This window comes from Pavona decussata, unplaced genomic scaffold, assembly GCF_977016875.1.
Source record: "Pavona decussata unplaced genomic scaffold, jaPavDecu1.1 SCAFFOLD_155, whole genome shotgun sequence".
NCBI classification, from domain to species: domain Eukaryota; kingdom Metazoa; phylum Cnidaria; class Anthozoa; order Scleractinia; family Agariciidae; genus Pavona; species Pavona decussata.
In genome coordinates this window covers 2,925,263-2,948,962 of record NW_028145567.1, presented here as the reverse complement: position 1 = coordinate 2,948,962, position 23,700 = coordinate 2,925,263, and the positions used below count along the sequence as shown (strand labels likewise).

At 37.2% G+C, this 23,700-nt stretch overlaps 1 protein-coding gene across 1 annotated transcript; it reads right to left on the bottom strand.

Annotated features, from left to right (window-relative positions):
• Nucleotides 1-86: 86 nt before the first annotated feature.
• LOC146465878 (F-box/WD repeat-containing protein 1A-like) lies at nt 87-21,952 on the bottom strand. Its single transcript, XM_085128046.1, has 13 exons — nt 21,796-21,952; nt 21,462-21,696; nt 18,601-18,787; nt 18,093-18,183; nt 15,203-15,340; nt 13,315-13,433; nt 12,479-12,584; nt 6,825-6,968; nt 5,758-5,876; nt 5,450-5,512; nt 5,018-5,065; nt 3,702-3,780; nt 87-2,525 (listed from the first exon to the last, which is right to left on the bottom strand). Exons 1-13 carry the CDS (start codon nt 21,835-21,837, stop codon nt 2,379-2,381), a joined length of 1,518 nt encoding a protein of 505 aa, XP_084984172.1. The 5' UTR covers nt 21,838-21,952; the 3' UTR covers nt 87-2,378.
• Between the last annotated feature and the right edge of the window lie 1,748 nt (nt 21,953-23,700).

Sequence of the window (23,700 nt, the reverse complement as noted above, 5' to 3'; positions counted from 1 at the left end):
ATCTGCGATGGGAAGAAAAAGGACCCTAGAAATAGCTACCCCAGAGATACCAGTACAAATTTGCACAACAAAAGAAACACGTTCACTTGTACAATATTCTAACATTTTATTTTAATAGTCCAACCATATCTGAAATACAAACTATACCCAGCATTTATGTACATGCTTGAAAAAGCATAACAAATCATTTACAAACAGCAAATTTATTAGGTCTCAATGAACTAACAAAAGCCAGGTCGAACCAACCCCCCTGCAAATCCTTGAATATCAAATGCAGCCAACAATGGCATACAATTACACAAAAAGAACAGGTTTACTTAACCCAGTAAGCCCCACCCCGGTGACAATCACCTAGGGAGCTATAGCAACGGTTACGGCAGCGCCAACGTCAACATTTTTTCAAACATCATCATAATGTTATTCCAACTCGCTTTGCAGTAAACATCAAAATTAATGTAGATGAAATTTCCTGGAGTTGAATTCTGGGAGACCCGCACCCAATTTCAGAAAGAGAGAAAAATTTGTCATCATGCCTGCATCCGCCTCAAACTTCCATCAGGAAATTTCCATCAGGAAATTTCACATCCTAGTCCTGCAGTGACAGCAAAGAAATGTACCAAAAGGTGAAATAAACATGCAAAAGTTGTCGTTTTGCTTATTAAGCCTACTGCTTTTTTGATGTTCCTGTTGCCATTGCTGTTGCTAAAGCTCCCTAATTTGTCATTACGATATTACTCCTTGATCCTTGATCAACCATACAGGTTATGAAGATAAAGGATCACTTAAGACAAAACTTGATGATGTTCAAGCAGATTCTCCCAAATAGTACCATGATAAATTTACGTAGCACAGTAAGGGGAATATGCATGCATGTTGATACTGGGGTTTTTATTTCAGGGATCTGGGCAGTTGTGAGGAACCTTCACAAGATAAACCATTTCACTTGCAAGAGTTCGCAGAATTAAAATTCAAGCAAAGCAAATGGCACAATAGGAAGATGTTCCACCATAGGACTTACTCCATGGGCTTAAAAGAAGTGCATTGCATTAAGTCAAAGATTCAGTGATTAAAGATCATTCTGTCTCATGGCCTATATTCCTACAGACAAACATACAGTATACTAAGTACTTCCCATGGTTTTCAATGCGTCCAGAGAAAGAGGATTTTTTACCACAAATACTTTATTATCATAGAATTTAAATAACTTCTGCTTAAATTATCACGTCCATTTATATTTACTTCTGCATGCAAGACAGTGAAGACAGAACAAGCCACATGCGAGCAGAAATACATTAAACATTTTAAAACACAACATAAATTAAGCAAAGATGGAATAAGTTTATATCCTGTATAAATTGAACAGCAGATTGGCACAGGCCCTGCATTATCAAAAAGATTTCAATCAATCAGTTTAACAAGTAATAAAAAAATCTGACAGCTTTTGTCTCAGGCCTTGACTTAGTCAGAGGACACTAAAGTTTTGAAATGACAAAATTATTTTGAAGCAAGAGAAAACGAAACCTTAGTTTTCAATAACTCAATAATTATTTTGTATGTGATGGTCACTTACAACAGGCATAGTTGGTCAGAAAATCAACAATGTCATAAAACTTATAATTAATGAAAAAGTTGTATTGGGCCAACAATGAGAATTTCCCTACTATTATCTAATTACAGCACCTGGAGTTGTTGTTGAGATTGAACTTGTAAGTTTGGAGAAACTGACATTATTTGTCTTGTTTAGCCCTGATGATTTCCAAGTTGACTGACTAAGAAAAAGAAGTATTGCTTTTTTAGATCAGTTTTATAACGAAGGAACCAAATCCAGTTTTGGCACATTTTCCTGTGGCTGGCACCAGAAACAATGTTTTTACACAAGTCTTGACTGTTTCCTAACGATATTCATCTGAGATTCCTATAGCCACTGGGCTATTTAACTTGTAATTGTGTTTGTCACCTGAAAAAGGTGGGTGAGAAATGAGAGCAAAATCAAAATATTCAGTAACATTTTGCATGCATATCATGACAAAATGAAGTGAAATCCTTTGGTGTACTTATGGTTTTTCTGATAACACACATTTTTTCTCCAACGTCTACGACAATTTGCCAATACCAGGTGTTAGCTCCCCTAAATAATCTCAACAATAGCTAAACTTTAAAAAGTTTATAACAACCTTAACAAAAACCTATCCTACTCTACACCTGCAAGAGAAAATTTTGCATCCTTATAGTATCTATAAGCAGCTCTGCTCGAATACCACGAATTACATCAAATAAGGTATTTACAACTATTTTCACTTTGAGAATCTTTTATACAAAAATGCAATAAACATTTAGAGAAAGCTGTACACAGATCATTTTAAAGTAACTAGAGTACTTCAGCAAGCCTTCTTTGCGCCACTGCCGCCGGCACCTTCGGGAGGAGTGAAATTGAGGAAATCCCATATAAGAATTGTGTCGTCATGAGAACTGCTGACTATCTGAAAGTCATCAAACTGCAGTCTGAAAACTCTTCCTTGATGTTCCTTTAAAGTGGAAAAACAATGAAAGGTTTTCTTTTATTTATTAATACCAGTAATGTTCATTTTAAAATGTCTTAAATTCTTCAACTACAATAAACATCCAATTTTACCCCTATTTTTCTGTAAGTTACAGTGTAATAATTATTGCTTGACCAACTCTCATGGACACAATTTAAAGAGAAACAAGAAAGCTGTATCTAGGCTGTTTAAGCATCCAAATTTTTGCCCCACTGGCAACTGTACGCCTCCCAAGTCTTTTCACCTTTCCTATCACAAGATTGGGCTAATCGAATGGTTTTAGTCCCTAAACTGAGATCGGGTAGGTTCTCTTACAACCCTCCGCCCCAAAAGAGACATATATGACACAGATCCGATTTCAGCCAGTTTGAAAAAAAAATTAAATAAATATTTAGCTATGGGCTAATTATCAAAAGACAGTTCTAGATGGTGTTTAACAAAACCACGTTCAAAGCCATTTTCAATTTTGCCAGCAATCATATCTAAGCATTGGTTGCTGCTGACTGCAGCAAGAAGGCTTGCATCCCAGACTAGAAAACTATTTATCTACTTAACCCTTTCCCGTCCGAGGGAAATGGCGAATTTTTCTAAATCGCTAACTATGAACTGGGAGACCACATGTGATATACCATTTAAAAGGTATTTTCTGGAGTGTGCTATAAATCACACCAACAGAGATGGAGGAGGTCACACATGAGAGTGAGAAAAGTCCAAAACGAAAGGAGAAAAACATTGAAAATTTTCTTATTCGTTGCACATACTGGGTATCCCCCTAAACTATAGCTCAATGTACAGCTCTCAGTGCATTGCTTGTTGTAAGATATCAACTGGACCCTTAACGTACAAAGGAAAAAAAATCCAAAAGTTTGAGGGGTGGTAAATCAAGTCTCATATAGGAGGGGGGCATGATTTTACGCCTTCAATTTATAGATCTTTCAAAGATCTTTTGGTTGTGCAAATTTCACACAAATTGACCAAATACTGAGCTCATAATTGCGTCTTGTGCCATATGGCACTCTTGTTCGGGAAAGGGTTAAACAAAACACTTACAGTATAAACAGATTTGGAGGCCCACTGATTGTCTTAAGCCATAGCCTAAGTTAGACTTTGTTTAAATAACTGACCGTATGTGTTTTATTCCATGCAAGAAAGCAAACATACCACAAGTGTTCTAAGACACAGCGTCCCCGCTGGAGCTCTTGGATCTAATGCAGCTTGAAGATCCCACACTTTGATTTTTCTGTCACAGAACATAGAACATGTCTGAATAATTTACATCTTATTATAACAGAAAGACAGTTCACTGAGAAAAACATTGTCCGCCCGTATACAGGAACAAGAGAATACAGCTGTAGCTAAATTTACAGTCTGGATTTCCATTTGCACGCATGAAATCATTTCATTACAAATGTTAGGGAATCTATCACAGGGCAAAAGACTTTTTTTTATTCCACTTGTCCTTTGGACGAGTAATGTTCAGATTCTGGTTGTCCGCAAGTTAAATTTACTAGTCCGAAAAAATTATTAAAGTGAATAACAAAATGTCATAAAAAGCGTAGAAATTGTAAAATCTTTTTTGTACCAAATCTGTAGTATTTATTTTAACAGCTATTTCAATTTATGTTGTTCTTTGCACTTTTTAATACAAAACCATTTCATACAGACACATTGGGGATCACTCACATTCTTTATACACGACTTGAGAAAATGTAGCGCATCTATGAGGCATTAAAACTGCGATCTAAGATGACTCCTTTGACTCCTCGTCGATTTTACGGCTTATTCACTGTAGCGGCGCCTGCTCTGGTTTTTCTTCGTTTTTAGCTCGTTGAAAACAAAAGAAATGAGAATGGCTCTTCTCGTGACTCACAAGAGAAACCGTGACGGCGAAAACCAGTGGCGGATGATCCACCATAAAGCCGGCTCGCTTTATCGGCTACTGTCGGATACTTGCGGCACACAATGCAGAACATTTCATTCTTATCCGCGTCAATTTTAACCCAGGGAAAAATTATTTTTTCCATGTTTGTTGGAATTTTCGAATTCGAATTTCTTCATATTTTTTCACAGGTTTTATTACTTCTTTTAATTAATAATCACAAAACTTGCCACAACGGTAATCGCCTCGTTCAAGTGTTAATGAAGCCTTGTCTCAAACGAGGTCGTCATTTCCATATATGGTATGTGGACCCCAGTCTTCATCGAAACAACAGAACCAGATATTCTCGGAAAAACAGAGGCAACAACGGGAAAGGTACCGTAAAAAGAAACCAAACTTTGCGAAACTCAGGCTAGTTTACAATGTCCAAAATGCTTGGGAACTCAGACCTCAGTAGAAAAGAACATCTTTTTTTAGGCAAACTCTACTCGTCCCGTAGGACAAGTGCTTTTGGAAATCCACTCGTCCGAGATACGAGAGTAATCGTCTCGGACGGGCGGACGAGTGGAAGTTTTTTGCCCTGTATCAGATCGCTTACCCATCATAAGCTCCACTAACTATCCTCTTGTTGTCAAAGCGAATACACCTACAAAGGGAAAGAGATCAGTTACATGCTAGGCCTTCAAAGAATACTACTAATAATAATAAGCATTATTCATCCATCTTAAAAAATAAAGGTTAAAATACACAATTATAAACAATGGAGCCTTGAGGCCTGCGTCATAAAAGAGTTTGCATGTCATAAAAGAGTTCACATTTACCTATTTATATTTTTCTTTGTAAAATACGCAATTCAGTCTAATGACTGCGATGTATTTTTGAATAAACAGTCTATTCTATTCTATTTAATTCTATTCTATGTCTTTTGGTTCTTGACCTTGGTATTGATTGCTACTGGTCCTGGTATACACTCATCACAACAGTGCAAGAGGTACATGTGTTTTATACAAACTAGACAAAGGATGGTCACCTGACTAATTCTTCATGGCCTTCTAAGACTCTAAGACAGGCTCCACATTCAATGTCCCATAACCTGTTATAAAACATTGGGTAAAACGATATTATTTGAAATAAAATTATTGAAAAAAAGACAAAATAATTAACATTTCTACCAAGCTAAATTACAGTAGTCAAATTAGTAGAATCAAAGTCCCAGGCCAGTGGAGTTAAACAAGTCTCTTTTCATGAGAGTGAGAGTTTTGAGATCTCACGTGTTCTTGAAAGAGAGTGGAGGTATACTTCATTAGAATAACAAATTCCTTTAGTCGGCTTAGTCACCTTATGGTATTGTCTGAAGAACCACTAACAACCAGTCGATCCCGATACTGTAAACATGCTATTCCACGCTTGTGTCCATTCAAGGTTCTGACAAACTCACAAGTTGATGTGCTCCATACCTGAGGAACAGTGAAGAACAAGCAAAAAATAACACTAAGTGAAGATAATATGGAGAGGCCAACAATTTCTTGCCTGTGAACAAGGTCTGTTGTTCTTGACAAATCCTGGATTACAAGAAAGTTATTTTCAGTGGAACTCCATCAATATGGTCACTTTCTGGCTGTGAAAATTTTTCATAATAAATGGGGCACCTGGTCTTATAACCAGGATTTTTTCAGATTAGAAAATAAATTGTTGAAAAAGTTTGTTACAGTATGTGTGAACTCAGGTCAAAGGAATATGACAGACCAGTCACTGGATCAACCACAAGAAACATATCTGCTGAAAAATTTAGTGTTGTTGTTATTTTATAACACATCATGTTTGTTTTTAGAAAAATGTACAAAAGATGGATCAAAACACATCAAAAACGTTTTTACAGTCTTCACAGCCAATAACTTTGCAACTTAACTAACAAACGACTAAGTTATCAATAACATTGTTACTTCATGAACCATATCAGCTCAATAGCAGAGGCATTTGTACCATGTACAGTTGATTCACAATTTACTTGACTTCCCACTGAGGTTGTTGAAATGTCAGTAAATGTCACCTCAAACAGTGCTTCTCAGGACTAAACACTCACCAGGATGATCATAATAATTATTTGCCTTCTTACAGCTGTATGATATGGCTCCTGGGTTCGAAACATTTACAGCTTTACTTACAAGTGCATTGTATCGGTACGTTTAATGTGATGTGATAGATGCAGAGAAGAAACAAGAGTACAGTGTACATGATTGCAAGCTCATACATGTCCACGTCCAAAACGTTTCCAAAATATCAAAATCAATATAAGTTGTCTCTGTTGATTTAAATTCTCCAGTTTGAGGGCCTCCAGAGCATTAGATAACAACCCAAGCCTCAACATCTGGAAATCATGTGAAGAATGATCTAGCAAATAGTACCTTGATTGTCCTATCTCCAGAAGCTGAGACAATGTATTTGTCATCAAAGTCCACTACATTGACAGCAGCTCTATGTCCCACCAGCACTCTTCTGAGGTTGATGTCAGTTGGAGATTGCATGTCCCACACAGCTATTGAGCGATCCTTAAATCAAACAGTCAAACGCTTACGATAATAATAATTATTGTTATCAATCTAACTTACTGATTTTACCTTTTAAAAATAACCTCACCCATGCACACAAAACAATATATCTAAATATAATGAGAAGCTTCCTCATCCCAAACTTCTCGCTTTATTTGGTTTTGTCAACAGAGTAAAACTAAGGTAATTTGACCACTGTAAAGATATTTGATTGACCTGAAGTCTTTGCCTTGCACCCCCATATGGAGTTGAGAATTGTGACAAGCCTACATGTGTGCAAAGTGTAAAAAATTTAGGCCAGGGCAAGGCCTGTCATAGGACACCATAAGACAGACAACTGAAAAACAGGCTTCTTGTGAATGATTGTGAAATTGTGTTGAACAACTCCAGTATTGAATTAATATAGCAAACTTGTTATGAGGAAACTTCTCAACAAACAAGAATAAAAGGTAATAACTGGCTTGTAATCTATAGCACTTAAGAGCCACTGTCTGTAAATATCGAGAATCCGGCGTCAGTCGTGAAATTTTCAATTTCTTCATATTTTGCCCAAATAACCTCTATAGTGAGTTATTTTCGAAAATACTATTCAAAGGACCTGAAGCGCTTTAGTTTTTTCAAAATCTAAGAAAGTTCGAAAAATGCCATTTTGGCCTTCCGGGCGGCGTCGAAACTACAATAAAATTATGCATTTTCTTTTCGCTCGTTCAGATCAACGCAAAAACATCTATCGATGTACTTTGGTTAACTCATAACAGAACTCTTGATCTCCCTGAATCACTAAATTATTTTGAGAAAGCTGTTGAAAACTGCTTCTTTTTGGCTGTGACAATTACCCTAGTTACAGCGCTTTAGCGGATAAGGTAATTTTAGCTAACTTTAACAGCAACAAAAGCCCACTGGTACATGTAATTTGAAGTTGAAACTAGCATGGTCTTAAAGCTCATTCTTTATAGTTTGTTGTATAAAAATTGCTAAGGCGGCCCGACAAAAGTGTCCTGTCGAGAGACGGAAATGTGAAGTGTACTTTCTGGAATTTCGACCTTTCACGAAGCGAACAAGAAGCATCCCGATTCCGAACAGAACCGCACATTGTAAAATCTACCGATGGAAACCTGTTTCGAAATCCTGGATGCATCAAAACAGTCTTGTACTCAAAGCTACAATCCCTTTTGATTGAAAATATTATTAGGTTAACACTTGTGGAAAACAGGAGACGTGTAGTTCAAGCCGTGAAATATGTAATTCAACGCTGCGCCGAGCAGATATCTACAGTACCACCGGCACGCACGTGTACATGACGCAAGATTGCTATTTTGTTCCGCTATTATTTTACCGTTAAAACTAAAAAGAAGATCCTTAATATCATGCATGTTGTCATCTTCCTTCGTTCATTCTTATCTCGAGATTTTTAAGCTCTGAAGGGAACACGCCACACGCCAGAAAACAAAACAAACAAACAGGACAATCAAATTCCAAGACAAATGCAAATAGCTACAAATTCAGGCCTGATTTAGTATTCAGTTGATTAAGACAACCACACATTTGTTTTATATTCCAGTGATAAGGCATAATGTACATCAAATGATTATGTAGACAAAATTAAAAACAAACTATCGGCAATGCCAAAGTACCATGGGAAAGCAACTGTTAACAAGGTAAACAAAACAATTTCAACCTCACCGGTCTTTTTGCAATCGAGAAAATGTAGTGAATTCCTTGCTTCTATAGTTTAAGTTATGTATGCCAAACTTGCTTCTATAGGTATATTTGGCAACCGGTAGACTTGTTTCCTCCAAAGGATGTCATAAAATTCAGTACACTGGAGTATTGCAATAATCTTCCGTCAGGTACAAAAGTCACTTTTATAATTGGTCAATCACGCCATATGGTCCAGATTTCTTCCTCTACAAAACCTTCCAGAACGTCGTTTGTGGCCGGATTTTGAAGTAGTTTTGTTGGCCTGTGTCAATAACTTTTTTTCTCTGGGAAGCTTGCTAACGGTCACTATTATGGCCTCCTCGGGAGCCGTGTGGAAATATATGTATGCGATTTTGGTTGGTTGTTTGTGCGGCTCCAGTTCAGAGAATCCAGCAACTGTTGGAATGCGTGACAGTCTATCGCGCGTCCAAGGGCATCTCGCATTTTGCCAAGAAAGGACAGTTAGCGACGATTGTGGAGTGGACAGTGAATCAAAATTGCTGCTTTCCCAAGCAGTTAAGGTGTCAAATAATTATAAACTTCACAGTAACACATTATATTGTCACGGTTTTTAGCGCTCAAATCAGTGGAGCCGCGCGCTTTGCGCGTTACGCGTTGGGAGGGGGTAGGGGGGTGGGCAATGGAACTGGAAGGTGGAAAAAAATCACAGGAAATTGTTCAACAAGGCTGCTGCTAAGGCCTTGTTTTGTTTGGCTCCTGTTTTTAAATGCAAATGCTTCTTTTTGGACCTAAAAATTAAAATAAAATTATTTCCCAGACAAAAGTTTAAAAAATCTAATTGCTTAAAAAAATCGTCCAGCATCAATACCCCTTCCTCCACTGTGCACGCGCCCGAAAAGAAAAAGGTAAGAAGAGAGAGCGGTCGGTCCCTTGAAAGACTAGAACTTCTAGCTAGCAGAATTCCAGCTTGATTATAGCTTTCAGAGTTAGAGCCCTTGCTCTGAAATGAAAATGATGATGATGATGATGATGATGATGATTTAAATATGAGCGAGCACGATACACTCCTTTTTTTTTAGTTTTGTAACTTTAAATTTAAAGTGAAATAATTTATTTAATGTCAAAATCACAGGGATTACTTGCGCAATCTCCCGAGCCAGAGGCGCATAATAAAGTGCTTCCCTATAATTATAAGTAGATTGGAAATAGGCCTTATCACGGTTTTCGACGCCATTTTGACGGGTAGGCAAACACGTCTGAAATAACAGTGTTTGTATGGGAATCCGATGTCAAATAATTTTCACAAAACATCGCTTCTGAAAAATTCATGAATAGGAAACTTTTGGAACTAGGGAAAGATTTTTAAGAAAAAAATTGGAGGGATCTAGCTGTGCCAGAAAGCGTCCAGTCGTGTTTTGAACTTTCCATACATTTCCCTGTATTTTTTCCCGCGAACTATTTTTAGTAGCAGTTCACGGCTGGTTCGCTATACAGACAAATGTATGGAAATTTCAAAACACGACTGGACGCTTTCTGTCACAGCTACATCCCTCTAATTTTGTTCTTAAAATCCTTTTCCTAGTACCAAAAGTTTCCAATCACGAATTTTTCAGAAGCGGTGTTTTATGAAAATTATTTGACATTGGATTTCCATACAAACACTGTTATTTCAAGCCTGTTTGCCTACCCGTCAAAATGGCGTCGAAAACCGTGATAAGGCCTATTCAATTTGATTTTTGAGGAGAGGGGAAAATCGGAGTACTCGGAGAGAAATCTCTTCAAGCAAGGACGAAAACCATTAACTAAGCCCTCTTATGACACTGAGAACCGCGCGATAGACTGTCACGCATTCCACAGTTGCTGGAGCTGCACAGGCACCAAGTCGAATATTTACACACCGTTCCCGACAAGGCCATAACAGTGCCAGTTTGCAAGTTTCCCAGAGGGCGAAAGTTATTGGGACAGGCCAACAAAACTACTTCAAAATCCGGCCACAAACGGCATTCTGAAACGTTTTGTAGAGGGAGAAATCTGGAGCATATGGCGTCAACTATAAAAGTAACTTTTGTACTTGACGGAAGGTAATTGCAATACTCCAGTGGAAATTCACAGCCTTTGGAGGAAACAAGTCTACCGATTTGCTAACTTTAAATATAGGAGCAAGTTTGTCATACATAGCAATAGAAGCAAGGGATTCACTAATTTTCTCAAGGATCGCCAAAAGACCGGTGAGGTTGACATTCTTTTGTTTCCAACTACAAATTAATTTAAAAAGCTTGCTAACAGTTGCTTTCCCATGGTACTTTGACATTGCTGAAAGTTTGTCTTTACTTTGTTTACGAAATCATTTGATGTATATTATTCCTTATCACTGGAATATAAAATAAATGTGCGTTAATCGAATACTGAATACTAAATCGGGCCTGGATTTGTAGCTACCGTATTTGCATTGTCTTGCAATTTGATCGCCCTGTTTGTTTCGTTTTTTTTTTTTTTGGCGCGTGGCGTGTTCCCTTCAGAGCTTGAAAATCTCGAGATAAGAATGAACGAAGAAGACCACAGCATGCATGATATTAAGGATCTTCTTTTTAGTTTTAACGGTAAAATAATAGCGGAACAAAATAGCAATCTTGCGTCATGTACACGTGCGTGCCGGTGGTACTGTAGATATCTGCTCGGCGCGGCGTTGAATTACATATTTCACGGCTTGAACTACACGTCTCCTGTTTTCCACAAGTGTTAACCTAATAATATTTTCAATCAAAAGGGATTGTAGCTTTGAGTACAAGACTGTTTTGATGCATCCAGGATTTCGAAACAGGTTTTCATCGGTAGATTTTACAATGTGCGGTTCTGTTCGGAATCGGGATGCTTCTTGTTCGCTTCGTGAAAGGTCGAAATTCCAGAAAGTACACTTCACGTTTCCGTCTCTCGACAGGACACTTTTGTCGGGCCGCCTTAGCAATTTTTATACAACAAACTATAAAGAATGAGCTTTAAAACCATGCTAGTTTCAACTTCAAATTACATGTACCAGTGGGCTTTTGTTGCTGTTAAAGTTAGCTAAAATTACCTTATCCGCTAAAGCGCTGTAACTAGGGTAATTGTCACAGCCAAAAAGAAGCAGTTTTCAACAGCTTTCTCAAAATAATTTAGTGATTCAGGGAGATCAAGAGTTCTGTTATGAGTTAACCAAAATACATCGATAGATGTTATTGCGTTAATCTGAACGAGCGAAAAGAAAATGCATAATTTTATTGTAGTTTCGATGCCGCCCGGAAGGCCAAAATGACGTTTTTCGAACTTTCTTAGATTTTGAAAAAACTAAAGCGCTTCAGGTCCTTTGAATAGTATTTTCGAAAATAACTCACTATAGAGGTTATTTGGGCAAAATATGAAGAAATTGAAAATTTCACGACTGACGCCGGATTCTCGATATTTACAGACAGTGGCTCTTAATGTCCTTATACCTTGTTGGATATTTACAAACTTACTTGGTCCTTTTTACTTTAATTTTTTTTTTTTTAGCAGTAAATGATTTTTTAAAATAACAAAATATCAAAACTATAATTTTTTAGTGATAATTTATTACATACATAAAACAGCACACAGTCTTATATTTATCAAAGGTTGTGGTAACAACTAAACTAGCAACATGTAGCTCATTAACATTGGCATTATTTTCTTGGAAAGGGAGACGGAAACGTCAGCAGGATTCAAGCACATGCATGCTCATGACCTTTCAATTATATATCATTTCTCTGCCAGAGAAAACTGCTCTAGAAAGAAGCTTGATTGGCGGGATAAGTGTTGACAGAGGTGTTCAGCTATATAAATATATGTTTTACCTTTGAACAGGTCACCATCATGCCTTCTTGGAATCTCAGATGAAGAACAGCTTCACAGTGATGGATTAAGGTGTTTAACATTTCACCAGTGTGAACATTCCATACTCTGAAAGAGAAATAATACAATCAAACAATGATTGATCAGAAAGCAAAATGCTGCAGGAAGACACTGTTTCTTGTCAGGAAAAGGGAAAAGAAAACAAGACAATGGAAGCAAAGTAACTACAGTCAACAAATAAAGAGCTGAGGTTTCTATAAGACGGTATCAGACTGGTTGGAGAAAATTTGCATTCCTCTGTACACAAGGTTCTCATTGGGTGCCAGAAGCCACCTAAAAGTCCAGGTACTTTAAATTTTGAGGCATCTATTTTTCAGTGAAAAGGCTTAATATCTGTACTTGTTTATAAGCCTGAATAATACTCATTTCCTGAAATGGCTACTTCTAAATCCTAGCCATCTACTATGAAACTCAAAATTTGAGACACCTAATTACTTGTCATTAGAGTTTGTGTTGTAATTAATGGAAGTGGATTTATTTAATATTTAAATTAAGAAAATTTTATACCATTTGACTTTCTACAGAGAGAATCCTCCGTAAAAATCTAATCTGCACTATCCATAAGTGCATCATGCTGGCACTGACTGAATTAAATATATCAATGCAATATTCAGTAACAAAATAAAACTTTCCTATTTTGTTTTTTAAGTTTTGGAAATTTTCGCCAAATGTTTTTTTTAATGACCTTAAAGCATACATACATGTACTATCCCATTAAAAATACTATAAGGCTTAATTCACCACTAAGTCAGATGCAATATTTGCTAGGCAGACATACCTAACTGTGGAATCACTTGAGCCAGTGACTGTAACATTCTCATCATACTGAAGACACAAAACAGAACCTGTATGGCCTGTGAGTACTTTGACACATTCTAATGTGTTTTTGTCCCATATCTGAAAGACACCAAGACATTGAATGAGAAATCGGTTACAAAACAGATTCTGGTAAAATGTTATCACTCAGTGAGTGAAGTTAAATTGTCATTGGAACTACAAAGCTAGGGAGCTTAACTATCATAAAGGGTCTAAGTGAGAAAACCAGGAAAGTCACCAACTGGTACTGGGAGAAAACCTTTCTGTTGAACACAGGCTCTGGCTGTAAAGTCACATGTCCTCAGCAGCAAAGCTTCCTGGAACTTGGTGACAGCAGTGAAATCTGAAATCTGTTACCAAGGAAAGGAAACCCCTACAGAACCATGTTGAAAACTGGCCGTGGGGCCAATGTTCTCAGCCTGTAAAAACGTAACCATGTCTAAATTACAGTGTATGTTGTTTAGAAAAACAAAAAGTACACTACTGCATGAACCTAGTTTAATGGCCTAGTTCCCACGAGTCTCCTGTAGCTCAGTGGTAGAGCATCCAAACTAGTAATCAGAAGGTCATAGGTTCGACTTCTGTTGGGAGAACTTGGATTAATTTTCTTTTTCCAAGTATGGCTATGTCACTCACTGAAAAATACATCTATCCCAAAGTAAACTGAACTTTATCTTTTATTTTTATGTTTCAATAAGTTCTGATAAGTGCCTCTCCTGAATAAATGTTGCCCTCAAAGACAGTGTAAGCAATGCATCGAAAGGTGAAATAAAATTGACATCACTGCAATGCTTTTTCAAGTACATATATAATAAAAGGCAGTCTATGACTGCATGTGGCTACTGCTTTATTGTTGTAGAATATTGAAGTAAAAAGGCAATGTTGTATAAAATTCAGTGGGTAAATGAACAGCTCTAGTCAGTGCCAAAATTATGCAGAGTAATTTGATCATGTTGTCATATGGGCGAATTTGGTATCGGCTGGAGGATTTCAGTTTGTTTGATACACAGGGGACAGTAATAGATATGGTTTGGCTCTCCCATCCCATTGTTTACATAGGATCGCATGGTGAAGAAATTCCATGAATCAAGACACACAGATAAACAGACAATAAGCTTTCTTAATTGAAAAATTTATTCAGATAGACCTGTGTTCACGCCTGAAAAGCAAATTCGTTCAATTTTCACCTCGAGTGAAGCTCAAGCGAACTGCGAGTCACTGAAGCACAATTTCTTGTTTTTCAAAAATTTCACCAAAGCTACTTGAAATATGACAAATCAACCAATTTAACATAAAACATGATAAAATTCGCATTCAAACCTTTGGTATTTTGTTAAGTTGATTCCCAGGAGCACACAAAAATTACGAGAACGTCTACAGCTCATGTGATGATTTGCAGATCTTGTTTGCGATCGCACATGTTTCGCCTTGACACAATCTCGAACAGGCATTTCTCCACTATGAACTCACTGATTACCTCTTTTTAAGCAGCTGAGTGTTCCTTAGAAGTTGTTCTTTTGATTTACAGTATTGAAAACCTGTGTTTTCGCTCCAAGAACCACAAACTGCCGCCATTAAAATTCACGCATGAGAGACGTGACAGCCATTTTGAATTGAAAAAAACAAGGATCTACGAATAAAGCCGACTGAGATCTCGTCAACCTGTCCTGGTGAACTCGACACAACTTCGGGTAAATTCTGCAATTCCGAAAGCTTCCCATTTACGGACTTACGCACAACACGGTAACATAGTAGCTACTGCCCTTCCCAGAAGGCAGTAGCCACAAAAACAGTTAGTATGTCTTGAGAAGAAATCCAATCAGATCATTGAACGCTGTCTAATAACTTACCTTAATCGTGTTATCTCTAAGTCCACTAACTATTTTATGGTCATCATACTGCAAACAGTAGACACCTTTGCTATTCTCACTGCGGCAGTAGATACGGTGAAGAGCATGGCGACCACAACGCCAATTTGTGTCAATTGTCTATGTTAAAAAGAAAGGAAAACACTGATTTATCACAACTACAACAACAGTTTATATGTAAGAAAACAAGTAAGTGCTACCCTGGGCGTAGTAAGGGAAAAATTGAATAGATGGTGTACAATGTACTTGAAGGCTATCACCACCTATGGTCAAAACAAATGATAAAAACTTTCTTTCACAGTAAGATTACTACATTTTAGGCCTTTTAAATAGACCAGCATTTAAATATGCAATGAGGATGAGGAACTAAATGCCAAATTTGTTATAAGTTCCCAAAGAAACTGACCTAAAAAAGAAAGTTGGGGGACCATGTCTTACAAGGGAGAAGTTATTCTGAAGGATAAAATCAAAGGCTCCTGTGAGCCAACGTGAATGCAGATGGCACATAGTAATTGAAATTTAGACGGTTACGGAAACTTCCTTGAAAGCTAAAAGAAATTTTATCCTTGCCCGATTATGTAACGAAAAATAACCATTGCTGTACTATAAAAATGATTGTCAAATTATTCTCTACATATTGAATAAGATTATTCTGATCACGTGTTTTTTTATTCAAAGTTCATAGAAGCACGCCATGTGCAGCTACGTCATGCAAATCCGTGTCCCCGATAGTCCGGGGCTACTGGATTTTGTGATCGGGCTAGTGGATTCTGACCGTCACTTGCCCGATGGGCAAGTGTAGTTTTTTTGGGAATTAAAATTACAAAATTACTGTAGGGCAAGCCGATCTCACAAAGGGAAATCTGTTCAACAAAGTATCGCATTACATTTCATGCCCGACATAAATGCGTGAAATTTTTCCTTTGGAGTTCAGTCCACGCAATCCTCAAGTAAAAATAATGAACTATGACAAGCTCTTGCTAAATAAGAATAATTTATCGACCGCGTTCTTTTGCTTTCCCATAAATTACCAGTTGTAAATTTCGAAAATGAAACATTTTTTCCCTTTGAAACCTCTATGAAAGCTGACAAGATCTCAAAGTGTTCATTTCACCAGAAATTTGCATAATTTTGTTTACGACATCAATGATGCGTGACATGGCACGTTCTGCTTTCGCGTGAAAACTGACAAATTAAATTATTTTTAATTAAATTATTTCTAAATTAAATTATTTTCAATTCTTAAAAGAAACCGCACTTTGTAGAAAAAAACGAAAAAAACCTATAACTTTGCTCAGATTCAATGAAAAATCTCCATTCTTACACTAAAATGATTGTCAAATTATTCTCTACAGAATGAATGAGAGAATTCTGACGCGTCGTGAAAAAAATTTTCACGTTTTTTTTTTCACTAATTGAGTTTACAACCCCGGACTTTCTGAAAAACTGAAAAAAACTTGTAACTTTGCTCAGATTGAACGAAAAATCTCCATTCTTGCACTAAATGATCGTCAAATTATTCTCTACATATTGAATAAGAATCTCCTGATGCGCCGTGAACAATAAATGTTCGCGTGTTTTCTCCACTAATTGAATTTAAAACTCACTCACTGCGCACGCCCGAAAGTTAACGACAAAACCGACCGACCAACCAACCAAGTCGAGAGTCAGCTATCGCTATAACTCGTTCATTGCGCTACGCGTATTCACGAGTTAATAATTACCGGGGGTTACAAAAAGGAGGTGTCAGCTCTAGCCAAAGTTGGTTGTAGTTTGGTGGCAGTATGAATCAGTACATAATTTAATCCTTCAAGCTCCAACAGTGACCGGAATGTAATTTCTCCCCACAAAATTACTACTTAAATAAAACAAAGGTCATGAAAAAAGGAAATGATCACCAAGGATATTTGTCTTGATGTTTGAACAAATTCTCTCCACTAATACTATAAGAAATATGTAAGAAACGTGAAAATAATATCCAAGTTGACATTGGAGCTTGCAGAGTAACATGTACATGTGAATATCAAGACAAATTCGGCAGCTACTTAAGGACAGTCGCTCCTTGTGCAGGGTTCTCATTAGAAGGCGGGACCCAGGTACCAGTACCAGGATACACAAGAGTCAGTAACTGCCTACTTTCAAACTGAACATAAAGAAAGTCACTTCAAGTGTAATGTTCTGCCCAGCTACTCTCCTATAGGTGCCCTCCTACTTCAAAACTTAATGAAACCGCTGCACAGTTGTGCTACTGCACATATCTTGCAGGTTAATTTCTTAAAGGGAACCTCCACTCTGAAAACAAATTGACGGTTAAGTGTTGAAAATAGTGTCTAAATTTTAAATTTTAGTCTAAAATGTAGAAATGACATTCAAGTGTGTTAAAAATTAGATACATGTATGATTATCGACTACTTTCGCTTTTAAATTTCCTGGGTGCAGCCATTTTGAATTTTATGAAGTGTAATGGTTGCCGCTATTGTTATTCAGCAGAAGTTCTTTTGCGTGAAACAATTGAGCACTGTATCAGTATGTCATGAAATCCAAGATGGCGGTGCCCAGAAAATTTAAAAGTGAAAATAGACGATAATAAAATCATGTTTTGTCTGACACTGAAATATTATTTCCATGTTTTCCAACTAAATTTCAAAGTACTGTAGATTGTATTTTCAACAAATATTTAACGTTAATATGTTTCGAGTGGAGGTTTCCTTTAAGAAAGATACCCACTAATTCAAAGGTATTTTTGTGCAGTTTATGACTACAAAGGAAAAGAAGCTCTTATTAAGAGGCACCATCCTCAAGTTCCACCACTAGACAAGTTTAGTTACCTTGTAACGAAAACACTGGACATTTACGATCATAGAAGGTTTACCTCTAGGTCCTCAATAATCCTTGGATACAATCTTCTAAAGAATGCATTGGCAGGGGGGTCTGGCACTTGGGCTTTGAATAAATACTGTCCCCTACAATGGACAAAGCAGAACATAAATTTATGTTTTTACTTTATATGAAACAGGTAGGGTATGTTTCATCCAACATTGGGAAGAGCATTAAAATAATGGGAAAAGAAAAAAAGGAAAGAAAAGAAAAAGAAATATGTGGCAGTTTGACAGAAAAAAATTCTAGGTCTTGGATTTCTGATGAACCACTTTCTAGAGTTCTTGATACAAACTTCTCAAGTACAGTTTGTCATTAAAAATTGTATTTCTAAATGCTAATTAAGACTTGCTACATTCAAACCTCTGAATATTGCACACAAACAGTTGTGTGGAAAAAAGCCTAAAGTGACATTCACTTTCTTTGAATTAAGGAGATTGCAAGTTTTGGAAAAAAGCAACAAATAAAATTAATTTTTGTAGACTTCCAACATAAATCCTTACCATCCTCTTCTTTCTGACAATCCTCTCCACAAAGGATCTGTACGTACTTTTCTTTCAATAAGCTTTTTCCACAGCATTCCATCTGAAATTACTCTATACCATTCCTTGCAAACCCTCTCGGCAGCACACAAGGATTCAGCGTCCAAAAAGGACAAGATATTTTCAGCTATGTGGTCCAAACCTTTAGCTGTAGGATAGCACAAGATTTAGTAAATCAGTTACTAATTAAAACAATGTTAATATTACTGTGAATGCTCATTCTTGACCTTGGAATCTTAAACAATTATTGTATGAATAACTCTTGTCTCAAGGTCCACTAATGTTGAAGCATTAGAGCTTTTGACTGTTTCTCACAGTCTCCATCAGCAAATACTGTCTTCCATGTCATCACTGTTTCAATGTTAATATTGATACCCAGTGTATACCTTCAATCTACCCTTGACCCTTTCACTCCCATGATCTGAATGTTAATTCTCCTGACTGACTGCCATACGTTTCTTTTCAAAGTTAGTTCACAGAATTTGGTGTTATATCAAACAGTATCATCTAGTTGATAATGTTCTTTAGTATCAACACCTGTCTGGTTGACAAGGAATTACATAGTGATCACTCCTTGGAATGAAAGGGTTTCACATAGAACAATACACTCAGTTACTGTTTATTGCTCCACTAGTGCTAGCATCAAAATACTGCAACGTCATGCTGACACTAAAGCACCACACTACAGTATATATCAGTGAAATGAATTTCTGAGCCTGTACTGTACTGGTAAACTGGATTGCTAAGCACTCTTTTAAGGCCACTTGTGGTATAAACTTGTGGTTGTTAACTTGGTTAAATATTCATTTAACAATAATTATTGAAAGTGCAGTGTTTTCAACATGGGAAATTATGAGTATGCTGAAAGTCACCTGTAGACCAACCATTAAACATGACAGCAGGTAAAACCAATATTTTGTTCTCAAACCAGAATGCTTGGCAAAACAGAAAAAACCCATGCTAACCCGAGTATCAGGCCTTTCTAATGGGAGGGGGGGGGGGAGGGAGGGGAAAGGAAAAAAACACTTTCCCCTGTTTCCCCTCCCACTCAAAAGCCTCATTCTCGGGCTAGTGGCATTGGCATGTTAACAAATGCTTAACGATGTCAAAAATGAGCAAATCACCAAGGCCAAAAACTCTTGAAAGGTTTGTTTTTACATGTATTGCCTCCATTCGAATAAATTAATTGGGCATCTAGATTTATCAGATTTTAATGAACGTTTACCAGAATGGTTGTCACACATTTAGTACAATAAAACATGTGAGGCTTTTACAAAAGTTTAAATATCTTTCTTACAGTATTTCAGTGTGTGAATTTCCATCGTCTAGTTTTGTAATGGATATTCTCAGGAACCTTGGGAATATCAAAAAAGCCTCATATATGTTTTGTAAGCTATTGGAGAGATTTAGAATTAGTGATGTTTACAGCAAACGGCAGGAATGACCATCTGACCATGTTTATCCTACATTTGCTGCTCGCTGTTTTCAGTTTTTCATTAAGATTACGTAGTTTTGGGTTGCCATCAACCGCCAGAATCATTTTTCACAATTCTCATCTATGTGCTCATTTTTAAGAAAACCGAAACATGAATCTCGCGTTTGCCGTTTGCCATAAACATCTCTCTTTTATCTCCTGGGTGGTGTTGGCAAGTTTCGTTTTGGAAACTGTATCTGCGATAATGCATTGGCTCATAATTCAATTTTAGCAGATACTGTCAGTTTCACGTTTAAAGGCTTGTGCACCAGGTGTTACTTTCAGATTTTCCATTCTATTAGTGTTATAGTGACATGTAACCCACGTACAGTTTGCTAAGGGTTTCTGTTTAAAAACAACACCTGAAGGAATGATTTTCACAGAAGGGACCCTAGAATGTTGAATGATTAAAATCATTGGCATCTTCACATGCAAAGGTATTCTACGTATACAAACATTGTGTTCAAATACCAATTTTTAATTTCATCAGGGGTGAAAATCCAACTGAGATTCATAACAGACATTGTATAAACCTGGATGTAGCCAAATATACATGAATAAATTTTACGTTCAACTTGCAAAAAGAAAATGATAAGATGCAAGAGTTTTCTAAGATCATAAACTAACAACTAGGTGTTCAATTACAAGTGGTAATCTTTGCATAATCAAGTTAATTTTCAAGTTGAAACTACTGCATATTTTAAACGCTTTTTCAGAAAAATAACAATCTATGATAACTCACAGATCAACAAGACGTCTGGATTTTAAAATAGATCTACACGTTCACATGATCAAGCTTACTGAACACCTTGTGACTTTATATATTGTACACGGCACAAAAAAATGATTGGCTTTGCTAAAATACTGTTGCTTGATTTTTCCGTTTTTTTTTTCCGGTAAATTAATTTATAAAGAACGAATGTAAACAGTCCCTGAACTAACGACAACGACTAAACGTTGCGAGGCGCCCAAACTATAAACAAGACCCAACTTGTACTTAAAATTTCTGTTCGCTACACAGTATCGATATTGGCTGTTCAAAAGGAGACCTAAATTGCGGCAAACAAAGAGTGATTTTCGTCCCAAGCAATGGTTAAAAAACTAAACGGTTAGTGCGTACTTGAAATCAACACATTTGAGTAGACAACTGAGGCGAAAACAATACCACGAAACAACGACACCAAAATATTATCAACATCACGCGTTTTGCGATAGCGCTCGGCAAAACATTTTTTTTTTTAATCCTTTTTTCTCCCACACTTTAAAAGAGAATACGTGCTATGGCATACCACAAAGAACATTTAAGTATATTATATAGCTAAGTTCCAAAAGGCCATTTTCAACTTACCAGGTAGAGCGGTTATAAAATCTCGTTGCAACATGGGCTTGAGATAGGAATTAATGTGTCCATGTTGGTAATGGCACATTTTCGAGAGCAAATATTCCACAAATTCGACTTGCTGTGTTTCTGACCATTTCTCGAAATGTTTAACACAAGCTTGTCTTTGCTCGATGTAAAGTTCTCGACTTCTTTCGCTCTCCTTCTCGCTTTCTTTCTCATCTTCGCCATCGATAACCATAACCTAAACGCAAAAGAGAAAGGATTTTTTCGTCAAATGTTTGATCGTGTCCATGGGTTTTGGAAGCAATCTAGACAAAGGGTTACTTAGTGTTGTTCTTACACTATCTTCTTCGAATCCGTAATCGATCAATTCGTCCTCCATAGTCCTAAAATACCGAAGTGTTTTGGAAGTCAAAAAAATTCTCGCTTCCTTCTGTTTGATAGCTCCGCAGTCCGAACCTTTATGACTCTTCGTGACATCACGAAAAATCGCATTACGCATGCGCAGTACATTCGGTAAACTCATTCCCAGATCCCTTCAACGCGCGGCCGGAAATACACGCCTTGGACGGAAATAAACTCGGGAAGAAAAGAAGAGCGCCTTCCTGTCTCATTCCAATAATCAAAACGGGGAAAAACCCTTTTGGTTTTCCTACCTCTACAAAACTGAATGGAAATAACATAGCGAAAATGTTTAGTTTGGCAAGTATCATACAATCAGAATTTTCAAGAAACCCCAATAGCAAAAAGGGGTCTACTTCCGGCTTGCTCCAGAAGAGGGATTTAGACAGCAGAAATGACCACGTGACAGGAGCAATCAGGGTTATGGCTTCTGTCACGTGACCATTATTTTCCTACATTTTCCGATCGCTGTTGTCAGCTTTTCAGTAAAATTGAGTAGTTCTGCGTTTAAAAGCATGAAGGGCCAGAATTGTTTTGCACTATTTTCGTCAATGTACTCATTTTTTCAAGAAAACACAAGCGCGAATCTCATGTTTGCCATTTGCCCGAAAGCGCGATTCTTAATCTTATTAATGTCTCGTCGTGAACTGATTTATGGAGGTTGTTCCTGAATCGGCAAGACCTTGATAAAATACGGGGTACTTGCCATAATGACGTTTTACTCTCGGTAGATAAAAATAGGCCTTATCACGGTTTTCGAGGCCATTTTGACGAGTAGGCAAACAGGCTTGAAATAACAGTATTTGTATGGAAATCCGATGTCAAATAATTTTCATAAAACACCGCTTCTGAGAAATTCATGAATTGGAAATTTTGGCACTAGGAAAAGGATTTTAAGAAAAAAAATGGAGGGATGTAGCTGTGCCAGAAAGCGTCCAGTCGTGTTTTGAACTTTCCATATATTTCCCCGTATTTTTTCCCGCGAACTATTTTTAGTAGCAGTTCACGGCTGGTTCGCTATACTGCAGACAAATGTATGGAAAGCGGCAAAACACAACTGGACGCTTTCTGGCACAGCCACATCCCTCCAATTTTTTTCTTAAAATCCATGGTAGAAAAAACATGGTAGGCTAAGGATAATCTTGGCCGCCTTGTTCTGCAGTAATTGTAGCTCACACATAAGGGCAGCATTACCCTTGTCGCCCCAGATAGTATCGGCGAAGTCAAATAGAGGACACCTGACTAACCCATTGGGTACGCGTTTCAAGAGGCAACAAGTGTCTCAGGATTCGTTTCAACAAACCAAGTCCTTGGTTGATCTTAGTTGAGATTGTGTCCACATGGTCACCCCAGGTCATTGCCTTATTTATGGTGACACCGACGTGGGTGCTTTCGAGAGAAGAGTTAATATCAATGACAGTAACGTCATTACCTATTGAAATAAACTTTGATTTAGAAATATTCAAGGTTAAGCGATTTGTGCTAAACCACGAAGAAAGTTTAGGCAAGTCCGAGTCCTTATTTTTTAAAAAAGTGTTCGATTTCATTGGTAGATGAACCGCCGGCTGAGAGAGAAGGTTGTTGACATAAACTAGGAACAAAAGAGGGCCAAGAATGCTTTGTTGACGGACGCAACTTGGTTCAGTCTTGGCGTACATACATATACATAAATGCGTACACTTTATTTGACAACGCAGGAGTTTACCATCTAGCAGCCAATTGCAAAGGCTGATGTGGACCTGCCTAAAGTAAACTAACGAATGTTTTATTAGTCCGTTTCTATACCGTGCATGTTCTCCATTGTCGTACCATTTTACTCATTTTATCGCTAGTTTCTTTACTA

Coding starts and splice junctions, on each gene's coding strand:
- LOC146465878 (XM_085128046.1), bottom strand. CDS start 21,837: ATGGAGGACGAATTGATCGATTACGGATTCGAAGAAGATAGT. Junction 18,184..18,600: donor TTGTCAGAAAGAAGAGGATG/GTAAGGATTTAT, acceptor TGTCCATTGTAG/GGGACAGTATTTATTCAAAG. Junction 3,781..5,017: donor GTTAGTGGAGCTTATGATGG/GTAAGCGATCTG, acceptor GTTCTGTGACAG/AAAAATCAAAGTGTGGGATC.